Source organism: Micropterus dolomieu, linkage group LG03 (genome assembly GCF_021292245.1).
Source record: "Micropterus dolomieu isolate WLL.071019.BEF.003 ecotype Adirondacks linkage group LG03, ASM2129224v1, whole genome shotgun sequence".
Taxonomy (NCBI): Eukaryota; Metazoa; Chordata; class Actinopteri; order Centrarchiformes; family Centrarchidae; genus Micropterus; species Micropterus dolomieu.
The window spans coordinates 10,457,179-10,470,220 of NC_060152.1; the positions used below are offsets into that span (position 1 = coordinate 10,457,179).

Sequence of the window (13,042 nt, forward strand, 5' to 3'; positions counted from 1 at the left end):
AACAGAGCAGGCCCCAAGGCAAACCTGAAGCCGGTCTTCTCCTCCCAGTTTGTACTTTGAGGACAACTCCAGCGGAAGTTCTTGGCTTGCTTCCATCTCCAACCAAGACCTTGCTCCAAGCAACGCTACACCAGCCTCACAGCACAAGAATGTAAGGTTAAAGATTCTGGCTCCAGGTTGGCCAACAGAAAGAATGTAGACACGTACCATAAACCGATGAGTGTTTAGTTTATTTTCCCTTTTGTATGGCTTTATTGACATGCCAAGAATCACTGCGTTCATAAACTGTAAATCACCAAACCACTAAAAATTGACTTGTAATAATGTCCAGTACAAACATTCACCCAGGGTGGGCAATTCAATGTTCTGTAAGTCTTTATTGGCAACCAAACAATATTTCATTCAGCCAACTCATGAGGAACAGATTTATTATGTGAATACACCACATTAAATACAGAGGCTTACACTAGCTATTATGTGGAATCTACTATGTGTGGGTCATTCTCCTGCAAAGCACCACAGACAACGGAGGAAATATACTATCTAGTGAGCACAGGCTTTGCGTGGGTCGGGACTGGTTCTCGTGTGACCATTCCTAAACATAGCACCTCCAATCAGGGCAAACAGAGATGGCTTTTATATAATGCCATGTAGCAGTGATAAGCAGCAGAATGCCATCAGTGCAATGATGGCAGCTGAGTGTAGACGTAACTGTAGAAGCAGTAGTACAGAAGAAGAACAGTAAAGCAAGCTGTGACATAAAGCCATTTGAATCATTTCTTTAACTGTGTGCAGAACAACAGTCTTGTTTATATGCCAGAAGCCCAAATGCAAAACAATGTCAACAACACAGAGGGAAATATGGCACAAAACCAATTAGGTCCCAGTAAAAAGAATCAAAACATCGTAATGCACATGCCAAACGGAAAAATTAGCTCAGCAGCAACAGGGAAGAATTTCTGTTATTCACACTTACTACCAATGCAAATAATACACATAGTAATCCACAGCATAAGAGCACAAATTGGCAACCAGCACACTTATGAAAAGCATAAGAGCAGAAATGAACAGCCAACTAATTTTAGCAGTGTACGAAAAGAAATTAGCAGCCAACATACAGAATGAATAGCATGAGCAAATACAGTCAGCTGACAAATAACATCATGAGATCATAAATTAGTAGCAGAACATACTCCAAGACATGCCAAAGAGATAGCAGGGTCAACAGAGAGACACCTTGACGTGGCTTAAAGTTAATAGTAATGCTAGTCACTCTATACTTTGAACAGTGCTTTGAGCTAAATGCTAATGTTAGCAACCAAACACCCTCACAATGTCAAAGTTTATCCTGATGTTTTGCAATATTTACTATGTTCATCTATCTTAGAGTAGAATGTATGCTAACATTTGCCATTTAGCACAAAACTCAAAGTACAGCTGAGGCTGATGGGACTGTAGTTTTGCAGATATTCAAACTAGAGTATTTGAAAAAACTAAATTGTGACACGATGGCGGCATTAGATTAAAAGTCAGGGGCTCACTAAAGTTACCGCATTTTATTCTGTGGGGAACGTGAATATATGTGCCACATTTTAAGGAAATTCATCCAATATCTTTCAAGACATTTCACTTAGACCTAAAAATTAAAACATATTTAGGATACATTGTCTGAGAGCCACAGTCTAAAAGTTAGGAAAACTCAGGGGGGTCGCTGGAGTCACTGCGATACATCCTCTGGGAAACGGAAATGTCTGTGCCAATCCATCTAGTAGGCTTGATCTTGAGATATTTTAGTGGATAAGTGAAGAATTTATTTGGTGCCAGATGAAAAGTCATTCAAATGTATTTTCTGGGAATCTGTAAGTTACTAAGTGGCAACCCACTGGATGTCAAGATATTTCACTAAAAAGCAAAAATGTCAACCTCATGGTGGCACAGGACAGAACGTCTGGGGAACACCAAAGTCTGCAGCATTACACATTTAACATGAATGTACAAAATGTTATGGCAATCAATCAATCAGTTGTTGGTTGTTGAAGGGAAGCATTGAGGTGCTGCGGCGATCCGAAGTTGTCAGCAAGTGAAAGAAAACGCAAGGCTTCCTGCTTGAAGTGTGCTGTGCGTGTACAGCTGTATGACCAGCGCCGGGGGCTAGCTACGCAAATATACGCATTTTATTTTTATCGATAAAACCTAACGTAACTGAATTGGGCTACAGGAGCGGCAGTATGCAGTAAACGAGTGAGCAGGTGTTGACAGGTTAAATGGACCGCCTTTATACAAAGGGTGCGCTTGATATAGACCATGTTACAGCAGGTGTTACAGGTGTGACACCAAAATGTGTAACCTATCAGATTGTGTGACCCAAATGGAAAGCACCAGAGGCTTTGTTGACGATGTGAAGCGGGGTTTGGATGGGTTTAGGCACCAAAAGTACATGGTTATGGTTAGGAAATAATCGTCGTTTGGGTGTAGTCACAGAATCTGATAGGTCACAGATTTTGGTGTCACACCTGTAACACCTGATTCGTCTGCCTGTAGGCTACTAGCTTTCAGACTTTCCTCCATTTTCAAGTTTTTCCGTTCAAAAAGGAAAGGAAATAAATTTCAGGTCCAGGTTCAAGTCCCATTCTCTTTGGTATCGGAACATCTTTGATCCTTTTACAACCATATGTCTGACTCCACCAGATCCTCAAAAAAACATTGTCAAATGGGGCTGTTTTAAAGTTCCCAGAAAGATTATTTAAAATTGCAAAACTTTTAAGGCACATACGTTATTGAGCAGAAATAAATGACAAAGAAGAATGACCTTTTTCATTAATCTGGAAATGTTGCTAATGTAGGCCCTCTCTCTTTATCTTATAAATCCATGGCCCATAGCTACACAGAGAATGAGCTCTGTTGTATATTTTTTGTTTTGTTATCTGAGCACTATGAAGAGAAACAACAGTTAATTATTTCAGCTTAATACTTTAATTCTGCCATTTCCTTTGGTGGAATTATCCCTGAAAACACAGCCGGTTAATGAACATACTCTTAAATTGAAGACTCCAATTTTAATTGTCTTTACATTACACTGTCTGTGGAATCTGAACCCTAAAATTGATTGATATGCTTGTTTAAACAATGTAATTTTCTTTGACAGTATTCATGAGAGTGTTTTCTTGGAGGAATTTTAAGAGCTGTTTTGAGTTTTCCCCACAAACCCACCAGTCTAGTGGAGAATTGTCGTCACTGCTAACAAATAATCTTCATTGCAGCATACAGTTCATACACTTTCATTACATGTATAAACCTAGTTGTTGTGTGCATTTTTGTCATCAAGCGCCATACATTTTAAACAGATTACTTCAAGTGTCCATCAGCACCCACATTCATATTGCATCTTTTCCATACAGATTAATCATTCTTTTAGACACCTATTGGTTTAATTTCACTTTGAAAAATAACATTGCTACATAGGAAGTGCAATATCACATAGTTCACCTCGGTCAGTGTCAGTTATTGGCAAATCACTGTTCTTCCATGGTCTTATTTCCTTGATGTTGCATTGTATCTAACACAGGATTTCAAGTCTCACAGGCTTCAGGGACATCAGGCCCACCCAAAGGTCTATGTCAGTCCTTCACAGAGCTCACAGTGTTTCCCTTGAAGCCTCATGTTTCTTAGTAGTAATGCACTCGTCCAATAGTCCCTGTTCCCGACCCCAGGATATCAGGCTGGCCATTCCTCCAGATCTCACGTATGATGCGCTCCCTCTCCTCCAGTCGCTGTGCCCGTTCCAGCTCCTCAGCTGAAGTAAACACATTCACACTAAGTGTCCCATCTGATTGGCTGGTATGATTACCAACAGCAACTTCTGTGCTTGACACAGGGACAGTTGCATCTACATCGTCCCCATCTTCTTCTTCGTCATCCTCGCTCTCCTCGTCATCCTCACTGTTGTCCTTTAATTGTTTTTTCTCAGGTGTGGAGGGGACGATGTTGGTCCTCGTCTTGCAGGAGATGCGAATGACCAAGAGGCAGAGTGTCAGCACCAGGCCGAAACAAACTCCAAGCACAAAGTAAAGGCCAAAGCTCTCTGGGTTTGCTAAGGAAATAACAAAAATGAACAACATCAGATAAAGTAAAATGTTGTTACTTCAGTTTTTGGATAGAGATAACTAACACCGGAGGACATAGGTACTGTCTGCGACGTGACCTACCTTTGATGTGTGCATATGCAGCTATGCTGTTGCTCAGGAGGTCCATTTCTTTTTTTTTCACGTCCATGGTGATCTTGACTTTGTTTTCTGTACACCTGAAAAACAACAAACACGTGATGCACCATATTTAATCTGACTTTAATGTACAATGCAACTAGACACCATATTTTGTAAATGCTCTTCCAGGTGCTAAAAGTCTCTAAACCCTTCCTCCAATGTCCCATTCTGTGCAGCGCCTGGATGTTGAACCCACTAACCACCATACATCTTCATATGCCTTAGGGTAGGTGGGATGAGGCCTCCAACAAGTGTAAAACAAAAGCTCCTCTATGTCCTCCCAAAGTACTGGCTTCAACTGGGATCATAACACATTGGGCACATGCCACTCTGCCTCAGCTATTCTCTTTGAACCATGAGAGCCCTCTATAAAAAAGGTCAAGAGTCAGTTTCCTCAGTGGGCGCAAAGGACTCCTTCCTCCCTGATGAGACTCCTAGATCAAATTGTGAAGCTCAGAGGAGAAGAACTGTGTAAGGTTAACTTATTTATATTGTTTTGCTTCATTGTCCTCCTGAAATCCTGTCAGTCTAAGGAGCTTTTATTGTATTTTTAACCATTCCTGTGTGCAGTCATGACTCCTAACACTCCCAAGGAAGTCCTCTTAAGGTAAAACCTGTGGCATACAAGAACAGACCGTGTTCATTCTCCTTTGCAGTCTGGTTTTTGTTTTCAACAATTATCTATATCCTCGATGTCCTCTGTGTTACCTCCATGCTACCACCTCACTCAGTAGCTTTTGTCTTCGGGAGAAACAAGCCTGCTTCTCACAGTTATTGGATTTGCCTGCATGAAAACCAAACCAGGGTCATGTTGTGCTGCTGGGTCTTTCTGCATTTCCTCTGTTACCCATACATGGCTACCCTCTTCTTCCACCCTGCTGCACCTTTTCTGCTGACTTTGGCTGTTCTCCTTCACTTTGTTAACCTTCCTGGCTTGATGACATCATGGTGTTCACACATAAGAGTGTTCATGGCAACAGAGGAGAGACCAGTTCAAAATAAAAGGAGAAGCCTTTAAGACTTCCAACTAATGTTAGCGCCATTCTCCTTTAACATGTGCTTTGTGTTGTGGCTGGCTGTGGAAAAAACATTCCATTCATGTGAAATGATGACGAAATCTGAAGCCGTCCCACTCTAACCTGTGTGCACTGCTCTCTAAGTCGAACCACATGTCATTGTGCCTACACATGGATCATATGGATGTCCTCAAATTGCACAAACCACATTGTTTGTGTTTGCATTTACCTCTAAATTGTACCCACTGATAACCTCAATGCCATGATGTGAATACCTCAGTGATTTATGCAGCATTTGTACTTATTTGTTGATCCAACTTTAATTAAAATTCAAGCATAAAACCACACATGTGTAAACCATATGTAATGTGGCCCACTAATAGACTTTAAAACACAGCAAACATTTTCCTGTAGAAGTAAACAAACAGTGGAGTACAGATAAAGTATAAAACTTACCACAAAAAAAAAACTTTGGAGCACTGTCTCAGTCCCAGTTCATCGTTTAATGAGAAGTTGCAGAATGGATGCAAAATGCTCTCTCTTTCTCTCCCTTGCTGTTGGATCGGGGCCTGTGATCTTTGGTCCTCAGGCTAAACAGACAAGAGCAAACACACACACAGACACACACACGCAAACAGACGTCAAGCTACATTAGATCCAAACTCACTGAGGCGTCTGCAATGCAAACAACGACAGGCCTATTGCAGGATACACGGTCCAGCAACAGACTAGAGGCAGGTTTTTCAGTTTTCCGTGGTTGAACTGTGCTGTCTTGTGCCCACACAGGGTAAAATCTTAGGGTAAGATGCACAGAGACTGCAAAAACACAGGAATGTCCAGGCTATGTATTGCAGTATGAAAAAGCAAATAATATCTTAAAAGTGGAATTGAAGTTAAATGTATTTTTAGTAAGAAACTAAAATACACACTTTTGACTGGTATTGGGAAAACTGTATCACCAAAATAATACATTTTTATTTTGTTTTCCATGGGTCTTGAATTTTTGGCTGACAATGTGTTTACTGTAATTTTATTGGTGCAAGATATATGTGGGCAGGAACTTTTATTATCACTTCAGTACCAACAGACACAAAGGCAGTAAACCAGCTGTGGGACCAACATTGTTAGCTTTTACTTCAGTGAAATGAACTCTTGTACGCTAGTTAGTCCGTATCGTGATTCAAATCAGTGCTGGGGTTATAAGACTCCTCGTTGCTGCAGCTTGACAGTCTGGGCCCATTACAAATCAAGAGACAGTTAACGCTAGCTAAACTGAACTGTATATTAATGTGTAACAAACACAGCACTGAGTGACCCATCATTTGTTGAAATAACATGAATAAAAAGAAATGGGGTGAAGTGCTGTGAAAAATGCTGCGCTGTGAAACTTCTAGCCCTGTTTAGGAAAAAGCTCCTCTGCCAGCTATAGTTGGTTTAGCAGAGCCTCTGTGCTTTCCAGGGCAGATTTTGATCTTGCTGACTCTTGGCAGATCCTATGTACACTACAGAGCGCCTGACTGAGACAGCGCTCGGGGGCTAAGTGACAGTGAGCAGTCACTATGGCAACATGCTTTCCAGGCCACCCCCTCGGTCCCCACGGGAGCGAGACGATGTGCCTTTTGTTCGTGCAGTGCACCATAGGGATGGACCTACGCGTTGTCTTCCTGTCGAGCTTCCTTCCTTTCTTTTCAATTATGAACAAGTTCATCTCCTCCCTCCCACAGAGCCTTATCCCCATCCTACTAATGGAATCTATTCATCATTATCCAAGCAGAGCTGAAGAACACGGGCTTTCAATGTGATATTTTGTTTTTGTCTCAAGGGTAACAAAACGGCTCGAATGACTAAAACCGTTCTTCAAGCCAAGGTCAAAGTTAATGATTTGACACATACAATACAGAAACTGGCCTCGTCTCACACTGGAATGCAGCAAACCTAAGCTTCATCAGGACACAGGCACATGTAACTGGTGGTTAATGACAACTGGAGACTTGTTTAAAGCGTATCTAAACACTAATTATTCTGCCCTGTTGTTTTGTTGTGTTTTTGTTTTACTCCCAGAAGGAAATTATTAACAGACCTTCTCTTCACCAGGTATGTACTATCCCATGACTCAACTTTCAGTAATTTTCTCCATGTGACCCAATTTGCTTTTCTATTGCAGATGTTACCTTACCCTACATCCTTAAAAAGAGGACATTCATTATAACATAAGAGTCATGTTTTACTCAAACGTAAGTTGCATGATCAATTGCCTGGTAAATATTATGAATAAAAACAACAGACCATCAAATTATGGCTCCTGACGAAATCAAATATTGACATTAACCACGACAGCTTAAAGGTTCAGTATGTAATATTTAGGAGGATCTATTGACAAAAATGCAATAAAATATACATTACTATGTTTTCTTAGCTTCTCCTACGTGCTTGCAAAGGGAGGGGTGAGTGGTGAGTGAGCTGACGGTTGCGATTTGCAACCCTCACCACTAGATGCCACTAAATCTTACACACTGAACTTTTGATTCAAAAAAGCTTTCACAAACGAACAAACTCCAAATGACTGACTAGGACAAATAAAACAATCTAACAAACAAACAAAACAAAGCTTTACACTTCTCACACTCCTCACAAACTGCAATTTTTGGGGAGTGCTGACTGGAGGGAGAATTCACACCAACTGCTCTGCCATAGATATGAGAATATCTCAGAATCAGGACACCATATAGTTATAGTGTTAGCTAAATTGTAATTGTCCAATGATCTGGCCCAACCTGTGGCAACACATGTCTTTGAGGCACATCTGAGCTCCTTTGACGTTAATGTGTAGTCCTATCTTTTGTCCCTGCTAACTTATCATTTGCTCTTTCCTGGCCTCATTTCCTGAGGTCAAACACTCAGGCATCCCTATTCTGAGTCCTTGACAAACTGCTGACTATTAAATAATCACTTAACCCATACGTATATGGCTCTAACTGTGTGGGAAACACAAGTCTACATCTCATATTAAATCAAAGCAACATATAATCTCAGTAACAAACAATAAAGGCTGCAACTAGCTTAGCTTCTTCCCAAAATCTGTCAATCAGCAATAAGTTATTTATGTAGGGTCACAGCAGAAAATGTCCTCAGACTGAAGCCAGCACAAACACAGTATGGTGTGGTGTTGTGGCCTGAGAAGAGGTCAAACTCTATTTGTGACTGAGCAGTGTTTGCTTTTATTTGGATGCAGTAACTGACTGGAAGAAAAACTATCATGTAGTGTGATATTTTAGTCATCCACTTGGAGATAACCACAATGGCCCTTCCTTCCCACAAGGTTTGTCCGTTTCCGCGGGTACAACCGCAATGTCAAAGCCTTCCTTCAGCATCATCCCTATTGTCTAAAATAAGTATCTTAAGACAGAATGACTGAGCTGTCTGCCGTACGCAGATGTCAACTGGGTGATTTATCAGCTGCCTCCTAACAGGGGCAGACCTCCAAAGCAAATGTTTGTCACAGAATGGAAGCACTTTTCCCTAGATACACCAGTAATACTTGTTTCATAAACCATCCAACCACAACACTCCTCTTCCACAATGAAGAAATCAAAGTCATGACCCTTCAGTGGAATTTATGCAGGGAGTCAAGCCACATTTGATTTATACATAGAAGATGAAAAGGTCAGATTACACAAGGGAGCGAGTCAGTGTTATTTCCTCATTGTAATGACACACGCCGAACCACCGAGGGAAAGAAATAATTTTAATACCTCGGATTTCTGTGCAGCCGCAACAATTCCTGGTGCACCGGCCTTTCCGTGGTTTCACTGGGATGAAGCTTCACAGAAGAAAATTGCCAGATTTGAATTCATTTGAAATCATATTTCATTGTTTTCAAATGTACAGGCTTCTATAGTTAGGAAGATCACAGTAGTTGCCAATAGAATTTACAGCATCTTTGCTCTTGATTATGTTCATTAAAATGTCCCTGCTTTGATTCTGTGGCTGCTACTGAAATAAAAGTCTGGACTTAATGATGCACAGCATCAAACAAACCAATCTGGGTAATTTATACATTATTTTCAACTTGCGGAGCACATTCTGAAACTCTGCATGTTCCCCCTAAATAAATATACTGAATCAAAGCTCAGTCTTGACTCAGTTATTCTCTTACTCATGAAGAAACTCTTTCAATTAGCTGATGAAACGTTCACAACAACCCTCAAACTGCCAACAAATCTGAAACTGTATCACAAAAGTGACTGGATGTCTCTAAAGCCGTTTATCAAACACCTGTAATCAAGCCAGAAAATGGTCTCCAAGTACTAAAACATGATGGAATGTCAAGCTCTCTCCAAAACAGCAGAGGTAGATTACTTTCCACTCGGTAAATAGGAACATTGTCCAAACCAACATATCTTTTTACAATGTCTGTGAAAGCGTTTATGAAGGTCCACAGGGTGAAGGTAATTTCATTCTTTACATCCAGGAAGGTTGCAAAGGACAATTATGAGTGCGTTGCTTCTCAGTTCCTCTTGACATGAATATCTTTTGTTTCTGTTCAAACTGTTGGTGCTGCTTCCCCCTTATGTAGGCCTGCGAGAGATTCTGACTGAGAAGGAAACTGTTGCTTTTGGAACAGGACATGGGGTTGCCATCATGACAGACGTGGAGCACCAGGTGAGGTTGACCTTGAGCAGACCTGGGTCAGAGAGTATTGGCAAAAAGTTTTATAGTTGGTTTTACTCTGCTTATATGCTGGAACACTGAGATACAGTATGTCACTGAGAATATGATGATCATTTTGAAACAACCACATGCGGGTCTGATGGCACCTCGGACACCATGAAAAAAGAGCCAGGTTAGAATGACTGCACTCAAAGACAGCATGAGAAGCTAAACATCTATAAGCTAGGGGGAGATGATTAGGTACTTGGAGAGTAAAACAGGCCACACAGAAAATACAATAGGCTACTGCACTTGTAATTAGCACACAGGTAGCACTTCTCCTGGTGCGTCGTGAATTCCAGCTGTGCCACTGTCATATCTGTTTGGGCCGTCTTGGTGGCTTTGTTGTTAAGACGCACACCATTTTTTTCTTTCATATTCCAGATTCCGGTTAGACTTCTGCTGTTTCCGAGGTCAACAATGAACTTTAAGCCTTAGTTGTCATGCATAACAAGGACATAGAGTCCTAGAGATGCTCAGAATCATCATAAAAAGTTTTTGGTGATCTACAATATCATGACAACTGAGGAAACTACATCTGCTGAGGAAGACTGTGTGATACTGTTGAAAGCTCCAGAACAATTGAATGGCTGTTTCGTCAATACCTGAAAGAAGCTTTTCATCGCTTTCAAAAGGCACTTCGGAGACAGTACATATTGGCCTTTAATTTAGGAGACTAAATTATCCTGATGTGATAAACCCACCCACCTCACACTCTCAGTAGGTAAAAACAAACACACACATGTTAAATTACATTAGACACTAGTCTGAACTATAATGTACAGCAAGAAGCAGAGACACACAGCAGCTCCAATGAAGTTAGCCCAACTTATCTTAAGTTTCCTTTTGAGAGGGTCTTAACTGGAAATAAATTTATCGCAACCTGTGATATTTGTGCAATATTCAAACCTTGACATTTCATTTCATTAGATGATTGGTTCATATCCAAACTTGAATATGGTTTCATGGTTGATATAGAGCTGAAAGTAAGCTTTGTTAGTTCATGTGTTGATGATTTGGCTTTATACATGGACTTAATAAAACTGTTCCAGGAGTAAACAGAATCAAACCAGTCAGTCAATGTCAGACATTTATTATTTGACTTTGGACACTGCACTTTTCACCAAGGGCAGTGCTCAAAATTCAACATGACTCAGTATGCCAGTGTGACGGCAGCTTGGCTCAGAGTAACTGCAACCATTGCCCCGGTGAATCCTTGTGTATCCTCATGTCACAAAGAGTGAACCACAGTGCGCTGCTTGTCCTGCAAAGAGCATATATCTTGAGGGCTATGGCAGGTAATGGGAGGATAATAGAGGGATAGGGGACTGAAATGGGGGTTAGGGCAAGTGGTTAATAGCACCAGGATGGGTTCCTGATGTGAGGCAGAGTCAGAATGCTTTACTATGTAAATCAAGAGGAGATATCCAGTGTCCCATCTTCACCAATCAGGCAAATCAGGCAGCGCTCATGGCAGTAGGAAGCCACATTGGTACCACAGCTGTGTGTGTGTTTACTTTATTTGTGTGTGTACAGTATGTGTCGGTGTGTTGACAGTAACTGGTTGTCTGTGTATGTTCCTCTGAGTTAAGATTGATTCATATGAACATTCCTGTGTGATTCTACTAATCTCAGTGGGCTTTAGATCATCCTAAACTCAGAGCTCCAAAAATATAGCCATGATCTCACCCTTTTCATCGATCTGGGCCACCATCCAGAAACAGGCCAACACCACATACTGTTTCAATTACATTGACCCTAAGGATTACTCTGACACAAAACATGTGTTTGCTCTGTATATGATTGGGTCTGTAGGATTTACTCTATACTGCTCATGAGCACGGTGCGGTTGCACAAGATTTAGGAGGTTCAGAAATGTTGCTGTGATAGGATCTGTGTTTGTGTTGTAATTGTGAAGGCTGGTGCTTGTTTTCAGCTACTTAAAGAGCATTTGACAAGCCTATATGGCTTCTACTGACCTCTATTAGCAATCAGTAGTAATTATAAAAACATCAGCGGTATTGTCATCAGCCATTACAGTGGTATGATAATTTTTTCTGATAGAAATTAGTAAATTAGCTCCTCGTAGCAGATCAAACAAAAACATCTACTGAAAAGTTCCTTTTCACCTAGGATGTAGAGATAAAATAAATGCTTTGTCATTTGGTTTTTGTGGCGAAGGAAATAAATGTGATGGTTGTTAGCTTGGAGGGGTTGGAGAGATTTTGTTACCAAACAAAAGGACAGTCTAGAAAGAGCATCTCTGTGCTATTTTGTCATTGGTTCTGATCCTCTAGGGGATTAAATGATCCTATAAACATTTTTTTCTGACTGTCTACTTAATACTGCTTAAAGACTGTGACTTACTAATCTTGGCTCAACTCTATTTTGCTAATAGATTTAAACACCAAATGTACCAAATACACGGGGTCTCTAGTCTGTTGCATCCTGTTCACATGCAGTTTAAAGAGGTGGTATTATTCTTTTTGGCTTTTCCCCTCTCCTTTATTGAGTATTTTTTTTTTTTTGTGCATGTAACAGGTTTGCAAAGTGGAAAAGACCAAAGTCCAGGCCAAAGGGAGTTCCCATCTCCCACAGAAAGCACTGCTCTGAACCTCTTGAAAACAGCTCGTTTGTAGTCCAGCCCTTCACTTCCTTTACTTGTGACGTCACAATGAAAACGTGTTATAATGCTTGCCAAGCGGCTAGCGGGGTCAGGCACGCCCTCAAACCAAGCTTGTCTGAGCGGAGGCCCTTTGGCTCGACTCGCCTTTGTTTGGGTTTCCATTGTAGGAATGTTGTACCTGTACCTGCTTCCGGGTACTTTTTTTTGTATCACCTCACCTCCGTCGAGGTTCCAAGTGAGCTGAGGGATACTAAAATGTAACGTGAAAACATGACAGACTGCTGATTGGTAAGAGAGAATATTTACTGCATCATCATTGCATGCGCCAGACAGAGGCCAGCAACAGGAAGTTTTACAGTTTCTGTATGGAATTTCATCACTAAATCCACTTCTGAGAAGTTTTGAGGTGAGAAATCAGCTGTGTAGAT

General features: G+C 40.9%; 1 protein-coding gene and 1 long non-coding RNA gene across 2 annotated transcripts in view; one reads left to right on the forward strand and one right to left on the reverse strand.

Annotated features, from left to right (window-relative positions):
• Positions 1–357: 357 nt before the first annotated feature.
• The window catches only part of eva1ba (eva-1 homolog Ba (C. elegans)), a 16,779-nt gene continuing 4,094 nt past the window's right edge, over positions 358–13,042 (reverse strand). Inside the window, exons 2-4 of the mRNA XM_046045296.1 lie at positions 5,735–5,868; positions 4,206–4,300; positions 358–4,090 (exon numbers count right to left, since the gene is read on the reverse strand). Coding sequence (XP_045901252.1) covers positions 3,666–4,090; positions 4,206–4,272 — 492 coding nt within the window. The 5' untranslated portion in view covers positions 4,273–4,300; positions 5,735–5,868 and the 3' untranslated portion in view covers positions 358–3,665. The remainder of the gene's footprint in view (positions 4,091–4,205; positions 4,301–5,734; positions 5,869–13,042) is intronic.
• Positions 7,161–11,052, forward strand: LOC123968487. The gene is made up of 3 exons (XR_006824474.1): positions 7,161–7,372; positions 9,855–9,940; positions 10,373–11,052. It is a non-coding gene; the product is annotated as an uncharacterized LOC123968487 (long non-coding RNA).